Source organism: Chrysochloris asiatica, unplaced genomic scaffold (genome assembly GCF_000296735.1).
Source record: "Chrysochloris asiatica unplaced genomic scaffold, ChrAsi1.0 scaffold00002, whole genome shotgun sequence".
NCBI lineage: Eukaryota > Metazoa > Chordata > Mammalia > Afrosoricida > Chrysochloridae > Chrysochloris > Chrysochloris asiatica.
This window is the reverse complement of record NW_006408520.1, coordinates 52,149,811-52,175,759: the sequence shown is the minus strand read 5'-3', so window position 1 is coordinate 52,175,759 and position 25,949 is coordinate 52,149,811. Positions and strand designations below refer to the sequence as shown.

General features: G+C 36.1%; 1 protein-coding gene across 1 annotated transcript in view; it reads right to left on the bottom strand.

Annotated features, from left to right (window-relative positions):
• Positions 1 to 25,949, bottom strand: part of LRRIQ3 (leucine-rich repeats and IQ motif containing 3) — a 248,551-nt gene that overhangs the window by 120,358 nt on the left and 102,244 nt on the right. The window contains exon 6 of the mRNA XM_006831090.1: positions 15,248 to 15,256. Coding sequence (XP_006831153.1) covers positions 15,248 to 15,256 — 9 coding nt within the window. The remainder of the gene's footprint in view (positions 1 to 15,247; positions 15,257 to 25,949) is intronic.

Below are 25,949 nucleotides of genomic sequence, written 5' to 3'. Positions count from 1 at the left end.
CTGGCTGTGCTTCTTCCAACACAGATGTTGGTTCTTTTGGCAGCCCATGGCACTTTCAATATTCTCCTCCAACACCATAACTCAAAAGCATCAATTCTTCTATGGTTTTCGTTATTCACTGTCCAGCTTTGGCATGCATATGAGGTTATTGAAAACACCATGGCTTGGGTCAGGTGCACCTTAGTACTCAAGATGACATCTTTGCTCTTCAACACTTTAAAAAGGTCTTGTGCAGCATATTTGCCTAATGCAATACGTGGTTTGATTTCTTGAGTGCCGCTTCCATGAGTGTTGATAGTTGATCCAAAAAGAATGAAGTCCTTGACAACTTCAATCTTTACTCTGTTGATAAGAATAAAAACTTTTTTTACGATGTTGTTTATTGGTCTAGTAGTGAGGATTTTTGTTTTCTTTTCACTGAGATGCAATCCATACAGAAGGCTGTGCTCTTTGATCTTTATCAGTAAACATTTTAAGTCCTCTTCACTTTCAGCAAGCAAGATTGTATCATCTACATATCACAGGCTGCTAACGAGTCTTCCTCCAATTCTGATGCCACGTTTTTCTTCATATAACCCAGCTCCTTGGATTATTTGCTCAGCATACAGGTTGAATACAACCCTGTCACACACCTTTTTAAATTTTAAACCATTCAGTGTTCCCATGTTCTGTTTGAACAACTCCTCCTTGGTCCGGGTACAGATTCTTCATGAGCACAATTAAGTGATCTGGAATATGCATACTTTGCAATTTTGTCCATAGCTTGTCATGATCCACACAATCAAAAGCCTTTGCATAGTCAATAAAGCACAGGTAAACATCTTTCTGATATTTTCTACTTTCAGCGAAGATCCATCAGATATCAGCAATGATATCCCTTGTTCTATGTCCTCTTCTGGATTCAGCTTGAACCTCTGGAAGTTCTCTGTCAAAGTATGCTTGCAGCCATTTCTGTATCACCTTTAGTAAAACTTTACTTGCATGGGATATCAAAGATATTGTCTGATGATTTCCGCATTCCCTTGGGTCACCTCTCTTTGGAATGGGCACAAATATGAATCTCTTCCAATCAGTCAGCCAGATAGTTGTCTTCCAAATTTCTTGGCAGAGATGAATGAGTGCCTCCTGTGCTGCCTCACTTTCTTGAATGATTTCAGTTTGTATTCCATCAAGTCCGGGTGCCTTGTTCTTTGCCAATTCCTTCAATGCACCTTGGAATTCTTCCTTCATTTGCAGTAAACCCTTAATAAATACTTTGAATACATTCACTTCTATGAATTTAACTATGACTTATAGATAAAACACAAAAAAATATGTACATATACTTGGAGTGAAACATATAAATATATATATATTGTTTCTATAAATTACTTATGATTTAAAATATAATATTATAAGTTACTCTTTAATAAATTTTAAAAATCTTAGTTAACAAAGAAGACTAGAAGTGACACTATCCTGATACAGAGCAATAGAATTTACAAAGAATAACATGGATAAATGAATATAATAGACACGTAGTATGAATATGAAGAAATACTACATTTTTTGTCTACACAAAATGTTACAATAGAGTACAAAAAGAAGCAAAGACAAATGAGAGTGCCTGGATATCTGAATATTTCCTTTTTTGTATAAATTTCCAGTTTAAGAACATACATTTGAAAAAAGAGAGATGGAAAAGATCATAAAAGACCTATGCTCCCTCAGCTAAAAAATAACAATTGGTAAAGGGTTAAGATCTATCATAAACAAAATTAGAAACGGCAGTGTGAAAACTACTGAAGCCCATTGTTTATCTGGTAGATTACAGCACGGGCAGTAGTAGCAGTTATGTTGTTTTTGTTGTTGTCAGGTGCCATCGAGTCAGAACCAACTCATAGCGACCCCATGCACAGCAAAATGAAACAATGTCTGATCCTTGGCCAACCTCACTACCGCTGCCACACTTGACGCCATCAGTGATGCCACCTGGCTGGTCCATCTCGTTGGGGGGTCTTCCTCTTTTTCTCTGACCCTCCACCTTACCCAGCATGACATCCTTCTCCAGTGACTGTTCCCTCCAGACAATATGTCCAAAGTATGACAGACGAAGCTTAGCCATCTTGGCCTCCAAGGAGCACTCTGGTTGCACTTCTTACAAAACAGATCTATTGGTTCTTTTGGCAGTCCATGGCACTTTCAGTATTCTCCTCCAACACCACAACTCAAAGGCATTAATTCTTCTACGGTCTTCCTTATTCACTGTCCAGCTTTCGCATCCATATGAGGTTATTGAAAATACCATGGCTTGGGTCAGGCGCACCTTAGTCCTCAAGCTGACATCTCTGCTCTTCAATTCTTTAAAAGTTCCTGTGCAGCAGATTTGCCCAATGAAATACGTCATCTGATCCCTTGACTGCTGCTTCCGTGAGTGTTGATAGTTGATCCAAGAAGAATGAAGTCCTTGACAACTTCAATCTCTTCTCCATTGATAAGAATGCTGTTTATTGGTCCAGTGCTGAGGATTTTGGTAGCAGTTGTAGGACCCAGTTAAAGTAATGCTGCAAACTTCCATGAAATTATAGAGTTGTTTATAATTTCAAATTGAGAAAACACATTGCTAGTTTGTGACTAGTAATTATTGATATAATTAGAGTAAGAAAAAAAACAAAAGCAGAGGGATGAGGAAATCTCAGTGTATAGGTTTCTGTTTCTCTGAAAATTCTCCCTAGAAATGTATTTGATTAAATTTCATTTACATGGCAATGTGATTCTAATTGCAGCCCTAATTTTTTCCTTATAAACTGATTATATGTTGTCTAAGCAAACATACTACATAGTAATAATGGAAAATAATTCTGTTATGGTTTATATAAAGATGACATTTTAAATTGGGCATAACTTTGCCTCCTCCATGTACTCCATATCACTTTGTTTATAGACTGCAAAAACAATCATTGTATTCTATCTTATATTATTGTTATGTACATTTCTCACCCCCAATAAAAAGTATTCTTTCTGAAGACTGGGGCTGTGGTTTACTTATCTTGACATCCCTGCACCACTTTGATTGGATTCTTCAACCTCTGTTGCAGTATCAACTCACAAATGACAAAAAAGGATTGAGAAATTTGATTAGGTTTTCAATAAATATGCATTGAGTGCCAACTACATCATCCATAGCACTGTGCTAGGCTTACATGAAAGATATTACCTTGTGAATATTTAAATTTTGCACTTTCTGAAATATTTCATAATTCAACAAACAATTCTCTATGCAGATGTTGAAAATATGAGAAGCAAGATAAAGTCATTAATAGTAGAAAAATGTAGAAATCATAGGCTGAATGCTTAAAGGGTTCCTAATTAAATCTGCATTCTGCTAAAGCTCTTGTGCTTTAGCTTAATTGGTTAGAACTTTTTCCAATAGTAAATATAATCATCTCTGAGCAATATGAGTTAGTACTGCTCAAGTGACCTTCAAATGATCTGAGTTAATATGGTGTTATAAAATTTAATACTGGTCAATAAAACCAATTTTTAGGAGGTAAAAAAAAAAAAAGATTTTTTTAACAGTAAAATGTAGGTCTCAAGTGTCTTCATTTGCAGGCATCATTGAGCTATGTCCATATTTTTTAAAACGAGAAAGAAAGAGCAACAGATAGACACCATCAAAGCTGTACTGATGCTGGTTGTTTTTCTTAACTCTGTAACTTTCCATACCCGATAAACAAATCCAGCACTTTAGAAAATGTATATGTTTTATGTTGAGGTTTAGAATCTAAGGAGGGGATATAATGAACAAAAGGAAAACATCTCCATAAATTAACAAGCTAGTCACATAGATGATTTGAAGGTGTTCCTAAAGTAAAACCCATTGTAATCTACTAAAACATACTTTATAAACACTGCACTCTGATAGGCTGTCAAAAGGACTTTTACTAAATATTTCTTGGATAGTATATTCGAAGACTGATATTTTAACCTCCTGTAACTAGGAGTAACATACTTACCTTGGGAGTTTAGATTTATGTTCAGAAATGGTTTCCTACACTTGCTCTTGCTGTTTAGTGCTCTTGTGTCAGTTCTGACTCATAGAGACTCTGCATATGGTTTCCTAGGAGCAGTTGGTGGGTTTAAACCACCAATCTTGTGGTTACAAGTCCCATGCTTATCCTACAGTGCAGATATAATATGTTCTTCCTCCTAAAATGCCCTGTATCATAACCCAGGGACAGCAGTGACTCTTTAACAAAAGCTGGAATATAACACATATGTTGTAGTTGTTGTTAGGTGCCATAGAGTTGGTACTGACTCATAGCAACCTTATACACAACAGAACGAAAAACTGCCCAATCATGGGCCAACTTAACAATTGTTACATTTGAGCCCATTGATACTGCCACTTTGCCAATCCATCTCATTGTGGGTCTTCCTCTTTTTCTCCAATCCTCCATTTGACCAAGCATGAGGTCCTTCTCCAGAGACTGATTCCTCCTGACAATATGTCCAAAGTATGAAAGATGAAGTTTGATCATCCTGGCTTCCAAGGAGCACTCTGCCTGTACTTCTTCCAACACAGATCTGTTTCTTCATTTGGCAGTCTATGGCACTTACAATATTCTCCTCCAACACCATAACTCAAAAACATCAATTCTTCTATGGTCTTCCTCATTCACGGTCCAGCTTTCACATGCATATGAGGATATTGAAAATGCCATGGCTTATGTCAGGTGCACCTTAGTCCTCAACCTGACATCTTTGCTCTTCAGCACTTTAAAAAGGTCTTGTGCAGCAGCTTTGCCCAACACAATACCTTGTTTGATTTCCTGATTCCTGTTTCCATGAATGTTGATGGTTGATCTAAGAAAACTGGATCATGACAAGCTATAACACATATGCACATATATAATCATCATCCTCAGGCTCAGTAAGCACTGTCTCTGAAACCAGGTGATTCAGTCTGCAAGTTGTAGAGCATCAGTGTAAAATCTTACTTTGTTAGGCACAATAGTGTATTTGGTACACATTCCTTGACAGCCTCAGTCTTGCTGTTCTAGTTAGATGTTATTAGATCTATTTTTCACACAGTAGAATTGTCATGTGTCACAGTAGAATTGCCCCCATGAGGTTTTTTAGGGTGTAAGCTTTACAGGATTAGTTTGCTACATCTTTCTCCCATGGAGATACTGGGTGGGTTTGAATCACCAGCCTTTTGGTTAGTAGCCAAGCCTTTAACACTTATTCCATCAGGGCCCTTACCTCAGCCCTACTGCTCTGAAATAATGCAGTCATTTTGCAAATGCTTATTACTCAACATCATTCAATGTAGCTGAATATAATAAATCAGAAACTTACAGAAACTTTCAGAAATACAAATCCCAGTGCCACTAAGGCGATCTAACTCATTGTTTTTAGCTGCCATCGAGTTGGTACCAACTCATAGTGACCCTATGCACTACAGAACAAAATACTGCCTGGTCCTGGGCTAACCTCACAGTTGTTACCACGCTTGAGTCCACTGATGTTGCCACTTTGCCAGTCCATCTCACTGGGGGTCTTCCTCTTTTACTTTGACCCTCCAACTTACCAAACATGATGTCCCTCTCCAGGGACTTGTCCCTCCTGACAATATGTCCGAAGTATGGAAGTCAAAGTTTGGCCATCCTGGCCTCCAAGGAGCACTCTGGCTGCACTTCTTCCAACACAGATCTATTGGTTCTTTTGGAAGCCCATGGCACTTTCAGTATTCGCTTCCAACACCATAACTCAATTGCATCAATTCTTCTACTATCTTCCCTATTCACTGTTCAGCTTTTGCATGCATATGAGATTATTGAAAATACCATGGATTGGGTTAGGTACATCTTAGTCCTCAAGCTGACATCTTTGCTCTTTAATACTTTAAAAAGGTCTTTTGCAGCAGATTTTCCTAATGTAATACGTCGTCTGATCTCTTGACTGCTGCTTCCATTAGTGTTGATGGCTGATCCAAGAAGAATGAAGTCCTTGATGACTTCAATCTTTTCTCCGTTGATAAGAAGAATGTTGTTTCTTGGTCCAGTGGTGAAGATTTTTGTTTTCTTTACATGAGATGCAATCTGTACTGAAGGCTATGGTCTTTGATCTTTATCAGTAAGTATTTTAAGTCCTCTTCATTTTCAGCAAGCATGGTTGTATCATCTGTGTATTGCAGGTTGTTAATGAGTCTTCCTCCAACAGACCAGCTGGTGAGTGGGAACCACCAACCTTGCAGTTAGCAGCCCAATGCTTAGCTCTTCATGTCAAAAGAACCCCTTCAAAGACACAAAGTAGGCGTACTTATGGTTCTTAAGCTATTAGAGTAAGTACTGCTGTGGTGGTGGTGGTTGAGTGCTATCGAGTCAATTCCAACGTATCACAACCCTGTATAAGTCTTCTGCGGCTGTAAATCTTTACAGGAGCAGAAAGCCTCAGCTGACTTGATAGTTATCAGCCCAGCTCATAATCCATTACACTAACAGAGTTTCTCAGGTGTTACTGTTATTCTGTATATTTTGCTACATAGACTTAACTATAAGTAATTGCCTGTCATTTACTATCAGTATCTCTAGGGTTTCTAGGGGAATATTTTCCACAAACTAATGGTTCTAAAACTATGTTAAGTAGACCATAGACCAGTAACATGATTCAATAGTTCATATTTCCTCATGAAGTCATGGCCTGAATTTATCTTGAGAAAATTCTGTGCTGTTGATTTGTAGATGAGTCATAAAACATGAATCTTTGTGATTCAAGTTTTAGACCAATATTTAAATAAATTGAAACAGCCATATTCTTCACTTGGAAAAATAAAAATTCATTCTAAGTATGTGATAAAATTATGGTAATTTTATTTATCTTAATTTTTTTATTAGAAAAGATGGATAACTTAAAAAGTTTAGTATTAAAACTCTTTGTAAAGCAATTTTTAAAATACTGGTAACTTTCATTCAGTTTTTAAATTCTAATATTACATTTCACTTTGAAGAAATAAATAATTTCATGAACATTTTTATGCAAGTTTCAAATTGTCAAAATATTCTGGTTTTAATGAATTACTAAGTGTGTTTCTCTTTTCAACTTTACACTTATCTTGTGTGTACAGGTGATATCCCTAGTGTCCAAACAGAGACAAGTTTTCATCCTGCTGTCCAGGGATTGATGTGCACAATTCCTTTTGGCACTGGTGAGAGGTGAATACATAAATCCAGCCTACTTCAGTGAAAATTGACCCATAATTTTTTTTTACCCTGAAGAAAAATACAGTAATAAAATTTAAAGATTGAAAAATTACAGCTAAAATCTTGAATTGTACCATTAGTTAAAGATAGTCAGCAAACATTACATTTTGCCTTGAGGACAATGAGCTCTGGATTTGTTTTAGGTGCTCATGAATTCTAATAATCATGGATCTCTACATGTTAGAAAAAAACCTAAAAATGTGAATGACAGCCTTTCCTGTTTCAATGAGCTCCAAAATTAAAACTCAAACCAGCATGTGTTTAATAATATTTTCTTCCACTTCTATATGCTACTAAGATTTTTAATGTGAAAAATGATTTTATGCAGTTTTTGTAATAAACATTAATAGTTAAGAATGTATACTTACTTGCCATATAAAAACTATGCATCAATTTCAACAAGTGTGAATCTTTTTTAAAAAGCCTAATGGTATCTCTGAAGTATTTTCAAAATTCTATGATTTTTGATTGAAAAAAATAATCAAAAATTGAACATTTTTTATTGAAAAAAAATTGGCATAATAAGTCAGAATCATTGCTTCTCTACCAAGTATCCTCCACTATTAAAATGCACAAGGAAACATGCTGTGGAAAGTTAAGGTCATTCACAAATCACTTCATTTTTTTAAATAAATAACTCATTATAATTCAAATATTCATTAATTTATATATATGATTTATTTTTCAGCTTGTATTTATCGTCAGACTCTCTATATAACATAACCTGTATGTATGAGTTTTAGTATAATGCTCAGATTGTGCAGTAAACTCTTTAGGCTGGCAAGTAAATTTTTTTTCTTTACATTGTTCATAGAATCTAAAACTTTATAGAAATCAACTCTATATTTTATTGTTTACAAGAATCTTACTTAAATGATCCAGTAAGTTATGTCATAAACACAAAATAATATAGCATTTGGATATTTCTTTTAAAGGTAATAGAGAGTATTTTAAACAAATAAATATTTGTTGAGTGCCTCTTATGTGCATATCACTGTACTAGGTAAGGAGTGGCAAAGGCGTTGAAAACACAGCCTGTAATAAAGGGACTTGGATTCTTACTGCAGAACAAAAACATTCACATGAAGCAACTACCTTGGAATGTGGTAAAGTAGAAACAAATTTAAGTACATAGATGAATCAGAAAACTTAATAACAAAAATCCCAATTTTATCAGAGGAACTAATTTAACTTGATATTAAAAGAGAACAATTTTTTTTCTTGTTTATATTAGAAACTTTTTCCTTTTATTTAATATTTCAAGCTGAATTAGAGAGGGGAAAAGATAAAGATGTACAACTAAGGAAATTCTTAAACAAAAGAATGTAAAGATGAGATGCCAGGAAGGGGATTAGGCCTTGGATCAAATAACTTAAAGGTAAATGAATAAAGGCAAATAAGCTAATGTCAGCTTTTAGATGTTGTTGTTATTGATAGGTGCCATAGAGTTGGTACTGACCCATAGCAACCTTATGCATAGCAGAAGGAAACACTGCCTGATCCTGAGCTTGAATTTTTTCTTCAGTTCCCCCAGCTTGAGAAATGCTGAGCTTGTTGTTCCTTTTTGGTTTTCTGATTCCAGATCTTTGCACATTTTGTTGTAATATTTGCCTTTATCTTCTCGAGCTGATCTTTGAAATTTTCTGTTCAGCTCTTGGACCTCCTTATTTCTTCCATTTGCTGTAGCATCTCTACACTGGAAAGCAAGTTTCAATGTCTTTTCTGACGTCAGAAAAGAGGCAATGTGCTAGACTGGAGGTGAAGGGGAGGGAGGACCTGTAGCCATGCTTTCATATATTAGGTCTATCTATGACTAGCTCTCCTGGTGTGGTGCTGTAGGGTTAGCACTGGACTGAAAACCTACCAGCTGCACCTCAGAAACATACAGGTTCACTATGAGTTGAAAACAACTCCATGGCACTTAACAATAACAAATATATGACAAAAGAGAATTTACCCACAGTAACTGGCTGACTGATTCATGATAGTTAAGATCCGGTGTAGTTAATTCTACCCAACTTACTTAAAAAGCTGGAATCTTGCACAATGTACTGTAATGGTTCTCTTTTGAGGATAAAGCTGATGAACACAATAATGCTCTATTTTATGCAATCATTCATTTACTCTCTTGAAGCTATAAAATCTTCAGTATGCATACCCCACTATCCTTCTGCTAGAACCTAAGAAAGGTCATAATTAAATCTCTCTAGAATCAATTCATTTACCTTTGCTTATAGCTAAACACCACCACTCATCTGTCAGTTTGTTATACTGTGTTGACTTGTGAGTTACTATGATTCTGGAAGCTATGCCACCAGTATTTTTAAATACAGCAGGGTCACACACAGTGTACAAGTTTAAGATGAGCTTCCAAATGAAGATGGACTAGAAAGAAGGAGTGAAGATCTACTTCCAAATATTTAGTCACTGAAAACCTTTTGAATAGCAGAGAAACACTGCTGGAAAATGAGCCCCTCAGGTTGGAAAGCACTCAAAATGAGACTGGGGAAGTGCTGCCTCCTCAAAGTACAGTTGACCATAAAGATGCGAATGTAGGAAAGCCCGTGAGTGTAAAGCCTGTGGTACCTTCATTTACTGATGGAGTACAACTCAAAATGAAGAGAAACAGCTGCAAATTTCATCAATAATTGGAACATGGTATGTATGAAGTCTGAATCTGGGAAAATTGGAAATTGTCAAAAATGAAATGGAGCACATAAACATCTTAGGCGGTAGTAAGCTGAAATGGACTGGTATTGGCCATTTTGAATCTCACAACCACATTGTTTACTATGCAGGGAATGAAAAATTGAAGAGGAATGGTCTTGTATTCATCATCAGAAAGAACATATCCAGATCAGTCATGAGGTACAACACTGTCTGTGATAGGATAATACCCATGCACCTGAGGGGAAGACCAATTAATACCACTATTATTCAAATTTATGCACCAACCACTAAAGCCAATTCAGATGAAACAGAAAAATTCTACCAACTTCTTCAATATGAAATTGATCAAACATGCAATCAAGATGTATTGATCATTACTGGTGATTGGAATGCAAAGGTTGGGAACAAAGAGGAAGGATCAGTAGTTGCAAAATATGGCTTTGGTCATAGACATTATGCTGGAGATTACATGATAGAATTGTGCAAAATCAATGATTTGTTCATTTCAAATACTGTCTTTAGACAGTATAAGAGATGATTATACACATGCAACTTACCAGATGGAATACACAGAAATCAAAGTGACTACATCTGTGGAAAGAGATGGTGGAAAAGCTCCATATCATCAGCCAAAAGAAGGCCAGGGGAAGATTGTGGAACAGACCATCAATTCCTCGTATGCAAATTCAAACTGAAGCCGAAGAAAATGAAAACATGTCCACAAGATCCAAAATACGACCTTGAATATATCCCGTGTGAATTTAGAGATCATCTGAAGAACAGAGTTGATACATTAAATATTAAACACCAAAGACCAGAAGAGTTGTGGGATGACATCAAGAACATCATACTGGAATAAAGCAAAAAATCATTAAGAAGACAAGAAGGAAAAGATCAAAATGGATGTCAGAAGAGACTGAAACTTGCTCTCTAGCATAGATATGCTAAAGGAAATGGAAGATATGAGGAGGTACAAAAAGCTGAAAAGAACATTTCAAAGGTCATCTCAAGAAGATAAAGTCAAATATTACAATGAAATGTGCAAAGATCTGGAGTCAGAAAACAAAAAGGAAAGAACACACTCAGCATTTCTCAAGCTGGGGAAACTGAAGAAAAAATGCAAGCCTCGACTTTCGTTAATTGAAGGATTCCCTGCGGGAAATTATTGAATGATGCAAAAAGCATCAAAAGAAAATGGAGGAAATACACAGAGTCACTGTACTAAAAGTAAATAGTTGATGTTCAACTGTTTCAAGAGGTAACATAAGATCAAGAGCCAATGATACTGAAGAAAGAGGTCTAAGGTGCATTGGAGGAACTGGCAAAGAACAAGGCACCAGAAATTGATAGAATAAAAATTGAAACTTTCAAGAGCGTGAGGCAGCACTTGAGGCACTCCCTCAGCTATGCCAGGAAATTTGCAAGACAACTATTGGGCCAACTCAAAGGAAGAAATCTATATTTGTGCCTTTCCAAAGAGAGGTGACCCAGTGGGATACAGAAATCATCAGACAATATCTTTGATATCCCATGTGAGTAAAGTTTTATTAAAAGTAATACAGAAACAGCTGCAACCATGCATTGATAGAGACCTTCCAGAGGTTCAAGCCGGATTCAGAAGAGGACGTGGAATGAGGGATATCATTGTTGATGTCCGGAGGATCTTGGCTGAAAGCAGAGAATATCAGAAAGATGTCTATCTGTGCTTCATTAACTACACAAAGGCTTTTGATTGTGTGGATCATGAGAAATTATGGACAACATTGCGAAGTATGAGTTTTCCGGAACACTTAATTATTCTAATGAGGAATCTGTATCTGGACCGAGAGGCATTTGTCCAAACAGAACATGGGAACACTGAATGGTTTAAAATTAAGGAAGGTGTATGACAGTGTTGTATTCTTTCACCGTGTGTTTCCAACCTGAATATTAAGCAAATCATCCAGGAAGTTGGGTTATATGAACTACAACATGGTATCAGGATTGGAGGAAGACTCATTAACAACCTGCGATATACAGATGATACAACCTTGTTTGCTGAAAGTGAAAAGGACATTTTTAAATAAGGGAATACAAAAGCTTGTTGACAGATACACAAAGTGCATTAAAAACCAAGGAAATTATGTTGAAAATTATGTATTTATTTTTCTAAAAGTTGACTAAAATAAATTCTACAGGCAGAGCACAGATAATTTTTGACTTACCCTTGTAGAGCTTAAAATATTGTTTGATAATAAATCTGACACGATTCGTCTTACATTCATCATTCCTGGCATAGTAAACCATGTTCTTGTCAGAATTGAAATGAGCAATACCAGCTCATTTCAGCTCACTAATACCTAGGATATTTATGCATTCCATTTCATTTTTGACATCAACCAATTTTCCTAGATTCATACTTCGTACATTGCATGTCCTATTTTTATAGCATTTCTCCTCATTTTGAGTTGTGTCCCATCAGCAAATGAAGATCCTGAAAACTTTACTCCATTCATAGCATCAGAGGCAACTCTACTTTGAAGAGGAAGCCCTTCTCCAGTCATATTTTGAGTGGCTTCCAACCTGAAAGGCTAATTTTCTGACATTATATCTGACAATATTCTGGTACTCTTTGTCGTGTTTCAATATTCAATATCCTAATATTCTAACAATGTCCCACTGCTATTCATAAGGTTTTCAGGGACTAAATATTTTAAAGTAGTCATGTCTCCTACTTTCTCATCAGTCTTAGTCTATAAACTCATCTTGGTGACCTGCTAGTATTTTAAATACTGGTAGCAATAGCTTCCAGAATCACAACAACATGGAAGCCACCACAGCATGTTAAACTGACAGAGGAGTGGTGATATCTAAGTAGAGATAATGTAAAAAATACTGTGTGGGTGATAGTAATGCTTCCATAGTGCCTTCAAGATTTATAATATAACCACAAAAATTTTAGATACCAAGAAGAACTAATATAATAGAAACAGGCATAAGAAAATCATTTTTAAAAAATTAAGGTAATTTATAATTCAAGTTTTTAAAATATTATAACACTCTTTAGTATTTCTCAATATAATTAAAAAATTTAAACTTGCCTGTTGAAACGCTTACTGATAAAGAACAAAGACTACAGTATTCAGCATTCAGCATAAATTACATCTTAAAGAAACAAAAATCTTCACAACTAGACAAATAAGCAGCATCATAATTCATGGAGAAAAAATATAGGCATTTTCCAGGATTTCAGTAGTCAAGTAATCAAATGACATATTGCATTGGGCAAATCTGTTGCAAAAGACCTCTTTACAGTGCTAAAAGGAAAGATGACCCCTTGAAGACTAAGGTGTACCTGATCCAAGTCATGGTATTTTCAATTGCCTCATATATACATGTGAAAGCTGGACAATGAATTCCTGATTTTTGTCTAGACGCAGTTCTGCTCAAAATAAGATGTACATTTTCAAACTTCCTTGGAGCTGAATGTGACAGCATAACTAAATTCTGGCCAAAGGGATGCTGTGTTTCACCCTTTGAAAATCTTACTTAAAAGGCAGCAGCAAATACTGTCACTTCCTTCCTCTTTATCCCTTCCTGTTGCCTGCTGAGAACATAAATGTGAGGTTAGAGGAAGAGCAGCCATTTCTGACCACGAGGTCATCTATGAGTTGAGGCCACGAACTGAGAAATAGAGGATCAAAGAAGTCTAAGTTACTAAGTACCTAATGAAATATTGTTACCAGATCAATCCGGACTATGTACCACTGGAATTTTATGTTAAAGATAAACTTCTACCTTTTTCAAGTTAGTATCATTTTCGATATCTGTTACTCATAACTGAATCTAATTTGAAGTGACATCAGTTTAGTACTAGAAGTGGTTATATTACAAACAAAAGATGTAAAATATACGGCCCTGCTTCAGTACAGGATATTGAGTTACAGGTGGTAAGGATTCAAGATATTGCAGACTGAAGAGTTGGTAACTATTGCTGTTATACCCTCCAAACATTTTCAGTTTGGAAGACAAACCAAATGTTGATTTAGACTGTGGTGTTAGGGGAACTGTAAAACAAATTCAGAATACTGGTTTATCCTAAGTGTGACTTGCTATTCTTACTCAAATCTTATGGCAGATAAACTTGGGCTTTTGCAGCTGTTAAGTGTCGTCAAGTTGGTTCTGACTCATAGTCACCCTATATAGGGTCTCCGAAGAGCAGCTGGTGGGTTTGAACTTGTGGGTCGTAGTCAAGTGCTAATCTTACAGCATCACACCTATAGCAGCTTACAATTAAAATGGGAAAAGAAAACAGCTTTGCTAAGGTAAGTTCTCTCTGTCTACAGTCTTCTTTGAATTTTATTAAGATTGTGCTAATCTGAAACATTATTTGGATGAAAAAGTAACAGTGATGTTCCTCAAATTGTTACAATAATAATAGGGGACTTCAAAGTCTAAGTAATACTGATAACCTGAGGTATAAATGTCTATAGGCAAAGGTGACAGTAAGGATTTTGCCTTCACTCCAAAGCCCAATGTTTCAGAGTCCCATGGTAACGATTATTTATTTGAAAGACAGATAAATTGATAGAGAACAAAGGCCAAGAAATAAGAGAGCATTGTCTTTATGATTATAAACTATACAATACACTTTTAATTACTTAAAACACAGAACCCACTGAAGGAAAAGACATCATATGGCTACTAAATTTTGAGAGATTTGTATTGCCAAAGAAATTAAAGGTCTGGCCTAAAAATTTCTGTAATTATTTAATCTGTAAAGCCATGTACAGGCCCCAACTAATTAAGGCTATGTACTTTGCACCACTCAAGAAATAAATCTTCTCATGTTCACTTTTGATGTGGCCATAAATAAAATAGAAAGGTAAACATTTCCACAAGAAAGATTTCAGGAATTTTCCAGATGTTCTTATTCTAATGTCAGAAAAGGTAGGCTTCACTTTTGAGATCAGATGGATATTGGGCAGTGACAACTGTGTTTGCAACTCTTTCATTTTCCAAATGGGAGTTTATATTATGGGCATTCTGTTTGTATTATATTTTACATACTGAGCATGTATAGAGCAGATGTTCTATATTTTAACTTAAAGGTAGCTAGACCATGAACATCTGGTCTAAATGAAGAAGACTGGGTATCCATTAGCCTATCAGTGAGAATTAGGTTTGGCTGAAAGTTGAAATTTATGCAAGATAGATGTTTATTTCCAGCTCTGATTACATTCAGTTGTGATGGCTCCTCAGTTGTTTGTAGTCCAGGCTACTTTCAGCTTTCTAGTCTACCAAGAATAATTTTTATTCTCATAGCCTAACATAGAGATTCTGAACTAACATACATATATGTTCTAAGCAACAAGATGGAGGTAGCCCATTAATCATTCTTTTCAGAATATTGCTCAGAATCTACCACACAAAACTTCCACTCATGGCGTGTGATGGTATACTTAATAATGGTCTCCCAATATGCTACATGCTAATTCTTACAACTTGTGAATACTACCTCATATGGCAAAGAGATTTTTGCAGATGTTGAGGTGAGGAGACGATCTAAATCAGCCTGAGATACGACAATGGAATTAATAAGTTGCAAAAGTAGGAAATATAATAAAAACAAAATGTGAGTGTGATGCCAAGAAGGACATTACTAGAAAAGGCAAGGCAGCAAATTCTACCCTAGAATTAACCAGTCCTGCTGAAACCCTGATTCTGCCCCAGTAAAATTGATTTAGTACCTCTGGTTTCCATAACTGAAATCAAATAAATTTGTTTTTTAATATTAAGTATGTGGTAATTTGTTATAGTATCAATAACAAATACATATGGCACTATCTAGTTAGAAGAAAATTTGGGAAATGTAATTTATTTTGTTGTTGTTGCTAGGTACCATTGAGTTGGTATTGACTCATAGCAACCTTATGTACCACAGAATAAAACATTGCCCAGTCCTGTACAAACTTCAGAGTCATGCTACTCTTGAGCCCATTGCTGCTACCTCTGTGTCAATCCATCTCATTGGGGGCCTTCCTCTTTTAAGCTGAGCCTTCACTTTTCCAAGCAAGATATCCTTCTCCAGAGACTGGTCCCTGCTAGTATTATGGCTGATGTATGAAAGATGAATTCTGACCATCTTGGCTACTAAAGGGCATTCTAGTTGTACTTCTTCCAACATAGATTTGCTTGTTCTCTGGCAGTCCATGGTATGTTTAATATTCTCCTCCTATACCATAACTCAAATGCTTCTTTGGTCTTCAATTCTTCTAAGGTCTTCCTTTATTCATTGTCCAACTTTCACATGCATATGAAGTTATTGAAAATAATGACTTAGGTAAGGTGCAACTTAGTCCTCAAACTGACATCTCTGCTCTTCAACACTTTTAAGAGTTCTTGTTCAGCAGATTTGCTTAATGTATTATGTAGTTTGATTTCTTGATTGTCACTTCTATGAGTGTTTATCTGAGCAAAGTGAAGACTTTGACAACTTCCATTTCTCCATTGAAGTTCTCACCCATCGACGTCAGTGATATTTCTAACTCCATATCTTTGCATATGTCATAATATTTGACTTCATTTTCTCTAGCTGCCCTTTGAAACTTTCTATTCAGCTATTTTACTTCCTTATTTATTCCATTTGCTTTAGCACCTCTATGTTGGAAAGCAAGTTTAAGAGTCACTTCTGACATGCATTTTGTTCTATTCCTTTTTTCATTTCTTCTTATACAATGTTCTTGATATCATTCTACAACTCTTCCACTCTTCAGTCATTAGTGTCTAATTCATCAAATCTGTTATTGAGATGATCTCTAAATTCAAGTGGAATATTTTCAATGTCATATTTTGGCTGTGGTGGCTTTGTTTAGATTTTCTTGATCTTCTGCCTGAGCATGCATATGAGTAATTGCTGGTCTCATCTACAGTTAGTCCCTCACTTTGTTTTGATGATATGAAGCTTTTCCACCATCTCTTGTCACAGACATAGTCAATTTGACTTCTTTGTATTCTGTCTTGTGAGTTGTATATAGTTGTCTTCTACGTTGTTTACAAAAGTATTTGCAATGAATAAGTAATTGGTATTGCAAAATTCTCTCTCCAGCATCATTTCCATCACCAAAGCCATATTTTCCAGTGACTGAGCCACCTCTTTGTTTCCAATCTTTACATTCCAATCATCAGTAGTTACCAATACATCCTGATTGTATATTTGATCAATTTCAGACTTAAGAAGTTGGTAGAATTCTTCAATTATCTTAGGCAGCTAAAATGTGTGTGTGTGTGTGTGTGTGTGTGTGTGTTTTACTGAGGAAGAGTCCTTGTGTGGTACTGTAAGACAAACACTGAAATACTAACTGAAAAGTTGGCAGTGCAAATCACCAATGGATCCATGGAAATCCTGTACAGGGTCACTGTGAGTCAGAACTAACTTCACAGCACTTAATAGAAACATCACTCAGGAAAAAAGTGATAACAGATATTAAGCATCACTGATGTCACACACTGTTCTCAAAATGCCAGGGGTGCTGGACTTTTGCTGAATAAATGGATACATAACTTTTACTAAAGGTAATACAGAAACGGCTGTAAGCATACATTGACAGAGAACTTCCACAGGTTCAAGCCGGATTCAGAAGAGGCCATGGAACGAGGGATATCATTTCTGATGTCCAATGGATCTTGGCTGAAAGCAGAGGATATCAGAAAGATGTTTACCTGTGCTTTGTTGACTATGCAGAGGCTTTCGATTGTGTGGATCATGACAAGCTATGGACAACATTGTGAAGCATGAGTATTCTGGAACACTTAATTATGCTCATGTGGGATCTGTACCTCGACCAAAAGGCAATTGTTTGAACATAACATGGGAACACTGAACGATCTAAAATTAAGAAAGGTGTGCGACAAGGTTGTATTCTTTCACCATACCTATTCAACCTGTATGCTGAGCAAATAATCTGAGAAGTTGGGTTATATGAAGAAAAACATGGCATCAGGATTGGAGGAAGACTCATTAACAACCTATGATACACAGTTGATACTACCTTGCTTGCTGAAAATGAAGAGGACTTAAAACATTTACTGAAGAAGATCAAAGAGCACAGCCTTCAGTATGCATTACATCTCAATGTAAAGACAACAAAAATTCTCACCACTGGACCAATAAATAACATTCTTATCAATGGAAAAAAGATTGAAGTTGTCAATGACTTCATTCTTCTTGAATCAACTATCAACACTCATGGAAACAGCAGTCAAGAAATCAAATGATGTATTGCATTAGGCAAATCTAGTACATAAGACCTTTTTAAAGTGTTGAAGAGCAAAGATGTCAGCTTGAGGACTAAGGAACACCTGCCCCAAGCCATGGTATTTTCAAAAACCTCATATGCATGTGAAAGCTGGACAGTGAATAAGGAAAACCATAGAAGAATTTATGCTTTTGAGTTATGGTGTTGGAGGAGAATATTGAAAGTGCCAAATCCATTTTGGAAGAAGTGCAATCAGAGTGCTCCTTGGAGGCCAAGATGACCAAACTTCATCTCCAACACTTCGAATATATTGTCAGGAGGGACCATTCGCTGGAGAAGGATATCATCTTTGGTAAGGTGGAGATTCAGAGAGGAAGACTAACGAGATGGATTGGCCAAGTGGCAGCATTGATGGACCCAAGCGTGGCAACAATACTGAGGTTGGCCTTGGATCGGGCAATGTTTCGTTCTGCTGTGCGTAAAGGTTGCTATGAGTTCGTGCTGACTTGATGGCACCTAACAACAACAACAACAAATGTGTGGGAAGGAGTCCTGGTGTGATACTGTACTGTAAGCACTGAACCTCAAGGTTGATTTGAACCAAAAGCGGGTGGTTCAAACCCAGCAACCACTCCTTGGAACCTCTATCCAAGGTCACTATGAATTGTGGGAACTGAGTCAATAGCACTTAACAACAACAATGTGTGGGAAAGGCATCTAAAATACTTGACAGCATTATTCAATATCAATTCTACTGCAAAAGAACCCCCAGTTTTAGCAGAGCTCATGGCTGGTCAGAAAGAAGTTTATTTCTCTTAGCATCCTGGGAGCTTTTTTTTTTTTTTTTTTTTATGTGCCGTTGAGTTGGTTCCGACTCATAGTGACCCTGTACAGGGTTTCCGAGGCTATAAATCTTTACGGGAGCAGAAAGCCTCATCTTTCCCCCGCGAAACAGCTAGTAGTTTCAAACTGCTGATCCTGAGGTTTACAGCCCAATTCGTAACCACTATGCTACCAGAGCTCCTTTAGCTAGATGTTGTCATATACCTAATTGGTGGTCTATTAGCAAAAGTGTTGTGTCATAACTCTCAAGATATTGTCTTAAGGTGAACATAATCCTTAGCTAACATTTTATTCATCTACTCTAGTGTAGTGGCTACGAATTGGGCTGCGAACCGCAAGGTCAGCAGTTCGAAACTACCAGCTGCTCCGCGCGAGAAAGATGAGGCGTTCTACTCCCATAAAGATTAACAGCCTTGGAAACCCTGTGCAGGATCGCTATGAGTCGGAACCGACTCCACGGCACATAACAACAACAACACTCTACCATCCTGCTGGTTAGGATAAAGATGTAATTTATGGAATTAAAACAAAGGATGGCCTTGAAAGTAGAGGTCACATAGAACAAGAAGATTGAGTCAAGCATTTTGAAGACATGATAAAGCAAAGCTGCTATCCTAGCCCTATACTGTCTATCTTTAGACATTGTTGTTTTCTTCTGTTTTAAACCATTCTTCTAAGAGGTTGATTACTTTTAATCCTAATCCTTCTTTCTTTTATTTTACTCATAGAACTTTTCCCTTTGATTTTTGCTAGTTTCTTCAAATATACATTTATATTACTTTTGTCTTGTGACTCTTAAGAAAGACTATGGATTGTACATATTTGATACTAAAGTTTTTAGGTAAGAAGTTGGAACCAATTCATTTATAAGAAAAATGTTCAATTATCCTTAAAAAGGTAGATCTGGCATAATTTATAAGGATCACCCTTATCGGAGTCCTTGGGTGGTGCAAATGGTTAAATTGCTTGAATGCTAACCTAAATGCTAGAGATTAAGTGAACAAAAGGTTCATTAAAATGTAAACACCTGTTAAAAGCAAATGAAAGAAACGGGATTAGGCAGGGGGGCATTACATTGTAATACACAGCTGACAAGTTTCTGCTCAATAGAGAACAGTACAAAGACTGCCTATCTGAAAGTTCCATGCTTGGCAGAAATGACCAGCTCCTAGAAACACTACTTTACAAATTCATTGGTCAAAGGCTGTCTAGAGAATACTGTGAACTTGGCTTGAAAGCTGAGTTATACTTCGAAAAAATTCACACTTGAAACTCTCAGCTAACCACATTACAAATCTTGACAATCAAAAATTATTTGTCTGCATCTATCCTAGTCTTATTCAGATATTCCCCAAGCTATTTTCATTTAGTCTGAAATCTTGAGTAAAGGGGCTATATATTGTTTTCTTTTTACTGCCAGTGACTAGCATAAAGACTGAATTCTAGAAAGCAAATAATAAATATTTGCAAAGCTTTATTTAGTTGCTGAATTTAGCCTCTTAGGCGGCATGGTGTAGTGCTGCAGGATAATGTGCTGGACTGAAAGGATGGTTTGAGCCACAACCCCATCAGTCCTGCCTCAGAAACTCTATACAGGGTCACTATGAGTTGGAATAGACTTGGCACTTAACAACAATATGCTAATGGTGTCAAGATTACACTGCAATCTTCCTTTTAAACCATCATTATTGCTTCTTTAAGGAGCTCTGGTAGCATTAGTGGTTATGGTCTTATGGTCAGCAGTTCAAAACTATCAGCTGTTACATGGGAGAAAGATGAGGCTTTCTGCTCCCATAAAGAACAGCCTTGGAAACCCTGTACAGGGTTGCTATGAGTCGGAACCAACTCCAGGGCACATAACAACAACAACAACATTGCTTCTTTACCCCAAAAGAAGACTGAATTAACTTGATTTAAATTACCCTAAGCTTTTAGTAACCCTGTTGTATGTCTTTATATCTCTTTTAATAAGTGAGCCATATTTATATTTGATGCTAAAAGCCACTATTTCCCAGAAGTCTTAATACTCAAGACCAGCATTACTCTTTAGATCAGATGTAGTTCTAGAGCCAGATAATAGGTGATTGACAAAACTGGACTTACATCCGTAGGGTGGTGGTGGTGGTTATGTGCCTTGGAGTCGGTTCCGACTCATAGCAACCCTGTACAGGGTTTCCAAGGCTGTAAATCTTTACGGGATCAGAAAGCCTCATCTTTCTCCCGCAGAACAGCTGGTAGTTTCGAACTCCTGACCTTGCGGTTTGCAGCCTGATTCATAACCACTATGATACTGGCTAGAACTCCTTTATATCCATATATACTTCCTAATTTCATACTTTACATCTTTGGTTCCTGCTCAGTGAGTTTTCCTAGCATTTTTCCATACAAGTTTCAGCTTTGAACATACTTATTCCAATTTTTAAGGCCTTCTGCTTGTGACAGTACTAGGGACATTGTAATCATTAAATAAATACCTAATTGAAATGAACCATTTTGCTGGGAGAGTCCCAAAATGAATGTTAGACAATAAAAAAGAGCAATTTTAAAGTGAGGTTGTAAGAATGCCATGATAAAGCCTCTTTCTCAGAATTACATGTAAGTCAAAAAAAATATTGCTACTAGCATTCCAGTTCACACATAAAATAGTTTATTCCAAACAAAACATGTTTAAATATATCTCTGTGATCTGTAAATGACTAGACACAAGTTCTATGGCTAATACACTTGTCTTAGTCTCCTTAAGGATTTTTCAAATTAAAGGTCCAATCAAAACAGCTGACAGAGAGGTCAGCTCAGAAGGTTATGGTGACTGATTTCTTGCATTACAAAAGGGGTAATCTTGACAGATTTTCTCAAATGACACAAGATGATGGTTAGAGTCTACTATAAATAATTTTTATGAAAATTGAAAACTGCATTTGTGAGAAAAAGGCTAGGAAATTTATGCCAAAGAACTTTTTTTCCCCCACCATAAAAAGGCACTGAGACTCAGTATTCATGGGGAGCAAGGACTGTCCTGTGAGAATTTTGTTGGGGACATATACCCATCACCCAACAGCTCAGATCCTGCCCCTTCACACTTCTTTTTGTTCTCAAAATACAAAGAACATTTAAAAGGAACATAATTTGAGATCCTCAATGATGTCAAAACTGCCATTTTGACATGGTGTAAATAAAAGAGCACAGAATTCTTTGGGGAAGGGTTATAGAGATGCAAATACTACCTTCAGAAATGTACAAATTTAGATGTTGAGGAATAATACCTTCACATTTTGATATTTTTATTTAATAAAGGTTTCTTGGATTTTGTACTTGTTATTTTTCACTTACACTTGTATATGATGTAACAATGTCTCAGAAATGTTTCGATATTGAAGGTCACTTTCAGTATAAGAAAACACTATAACAACTGAATTAACTGATAGAAAAATCAAATATTTGCCCATAAATTGTTTAATGTATAATAAAATGAGATGACCCATTGCACACCTGCTTAATTTGATGCAGAGTGGACCTTCTCAATATTTTCTTTGTATTCCTTATTATTAAACAAGACAAAGAAAAGCAGTAAGAAACAGATTTTATATTTAACAGTTTATAATAATATCCAGGTAATTATTCTTGCTCCCTTCCTCTATTTTGTCTGCATTTTCAACAGGTTTAAAATACCCAGAACAACCAAACACAATTCCTTACCAAATAGGTAAAATTCAGGCATTCTCACAGGGCTGTGCAAACTATTCCAAGGAATGCTGTTCAAGTACCGCATTGCATTATGTGAATGTGTTTATGAGGTGTGCGATGCATAAGCCCTAATTAAGGTGACTACTTTTTACTTCTCTTACTCACTTAGGTCATTTAACAAGTCATTTCACATTTCTAATAGTAAAAAGAGAACTGATAATGTGGAAGTACCTGAAGGTAAAATTTTACATATGTATTATTACAAAGTGTGGGTACAATATCCTTATTTATAATAAATAAATCATTTTTTATTTTTTATTATATAAATAAAACATGACTTTCTTTGGCTAATAGCTATCAGAAAGAAAACAATGGTCCCCTAAAATTCTACCTTAACTACTAACATCTTGATAACTATGCTTTCAGGTATTTTTTTTCATTCATTTGTGATATAATTTTAAAAAGTTAATTCATTTATATTTTGATCCCTTATTTATTTTTAAATAATATTAGAATTCAAACAGTTTCAAAGGCTTAAAATAAAACAATAAATATATAAACTTTTAAGAAAATATGAGAGTAAGTCAAAACTTATCCACACTATGGCTGTTAAATTTATTTTAATCAACATTTAGAAAAGACAAATACCTCATTTTTTGATATAATCTCCTGGCTTTTCTAAATAATGTGTCCATCTTTCAGCACGCTTCCATATTCCATTATTAAAAAATATTTTAGGCTGAACTGTGAGCCACAAATATACTTCTGTCTTTACTTCTGTTCAGAGGTGAATCTTAGTCCTCAATTGGCTGCTTTTAAAAAAAAAAAAAAGTTTTTCAGAATGTCAACAATGTGAGCAAATGTGTGTGGTTGTGCATTGCTATGCAAGATCACAATGCCCTTGGATAGCAGTCCTCTGCTTTGAATCTGAAGTTTTGTTGTTGTTATGTGCCATGGAGTCGGTTCTGACTCATAGCAATCCCGTACAGGGTTTCCGAGGCTGTAAATCTTTTCGGGAGCAGACAGCCTCATATTTCTCCCACAGAACAGCTAGTAGTTTTGAACTGCTGACCTTGCAGTTCACAGTGTGATTCGTAATCACTCTGCTAGGCTTCAGCTTTTCATTGAGCATCTTGTTGTAAGGAGCACTGTTGATTATTGAAAGTTGTTTCTGGTAATGTTCCAATACTGACCCTTTAGAATCCCAGAAAACTGCAAGCATCAATTGTCCAGCTGACGGTTGACTTTTGAACATTTTCTTGGTCAGTAGTTGAGGCTGTTTCCATTTCATATCCAGTCATTTACTCTCAGGCTATCTAATGCATTGTGCTCTTGCATTACAGTACACATCCACATAGTTCTACCATCACTGTTGACACCCTGTAAAAATTTCCTTTTGAGATGCTGAGCATCTTCCTATAGTCTTGATCCTGTTCCACCCTACTTTCACATATTTGGTCCCCTGAAAGCAGCCCTTTGAGGATGAAGATTCACCTCTGATGTGGAAGTAAAGACACAGTGCATTTGTGGCTCACAGTTCAGTTTAAAACATTTTTTAAAATCAGCTTGTTGACAGAGTGTTAAAAAGCAATGAGATTATGTTAAAAAAATGATATATTTGTCTTTTCTAAAAGCTGATTAAAATAAATTCTAATGCCAGAGTGCAGATAATTTTTGACACACCCTCATACATTTAATAATCCTCAGAGTGAGGATTGTACTGGGAGATATTTAATTTTATGTTGTCTTACAAAAATAGCATTCAGCATGGCAATAACACAGTTTCATCAGTATCATCTATGGGCAAAATTAAACTTTGGTAGCAAGGCAAAAATCAATAAACTTGCTTAAGTTTTGAAGAAAATCTTTAGCTAAATGACACATTAGATTGTTAGGATTTCCCAGCACCTTAACATAATGTCATGAAAGAATTCAAACTATGAACATGTTAGAAGTGGTTCCAAGTAAGATTCCTTCCAGAATAAATGTATTGCCTAATCAATTATATTTGTCAATTTGTTAATACCTAGAGGGAATTCAAATGTCCTCTCGAAACAAAGAGTCAAGAAGGGATATGAGATTTTTCATGCTTCAGGAGGAAGGGAGGGGCTTGTTTAAGTCTAAGAGGTTTAGACCATGATTCTAGCATATAGAGCTTTCAAAGTTGATAGAGATCCACAATACAGACTTGTTCTTTTTTCTTAACTTCCTAGGACATCTAAGCAGTAAAGGTTTCTGGCTATCTCTCTTTCTTACCTCCTCATAAAAGCTTCCTCCTTTTCTAGTAACATATGCATAAACCAGCTTGAGGAAGCCTCAGATGCATGAATAAGGGGGCAGGAAGCTAAGAGAGAGCTAGGCTTCCTCTGACATATTCCATTTCCCCCTCTGAATTGCTTCCCTTTTGTCTCCAATTGTTGTTGTTTTAAGTATCATCAAGTTGATAGGATTTCTAAGGAGCAGCTGGTGAGCTTGAACCACCAACCTTACAATTCAAATGACTTTGCAGTCTGATGTATTAGCCCACAACACCACACCTTTGCTCCAATGGATGTGACTATTTTTCAGTAAAATATCCTTCCTAAGATTGATGTTGAAAAAATGTTAAATGAAAGATCATCCAGGCCAAGCATAGGAAATAGAGAATTTTTTTTCCTAGTCAAGTACAGGTTTGTAAAATTTTACAATACAATTTGTGGTTAAAGCCCCAGTGTGGAATTATTTTGTTTTGCTACTGCTCCCTGTATACACATTTTTGTCAATAACCTCTGAGGAAAGCAGCTAATTTTGCCAAAACACCTTAGCTAGGACTACCTAGCAAAATTCTTCACAATAATATCCAGATTTCCTTACAATACATTTTAGTAGCAATCAAGTTTCCCTAAAACTTGGTCTAATTGACCATCTTAATTTTATATATTATGTCAGTCAAACATAAGCATAAGGAGCTCTGATAGCATAGTGGTTATGAATCGGGCTGTGTAACTTAAGATCAGCAGTTCGAAACTACCAGCCACTCCATGGGAGAAAGATGAGGCTTTCAGTTCCCATAACGATTTACAGCCTCGGAAACCCTGTATGGGTTCGTTATAGGTCGGAACCGACTCAAAGGCACTTAACAACAACAATATAAGCATACAGCAACCATTCTCTGACTCATAACTATAAGTCAAGGATAAATAGTATTCATACTTTTTTTTTTCGGATTCTTATTTTTTTTCTATTCTGGCCTGATTTTCATCAGATTCCTTTCTCCTAGCTTCTGACTTTT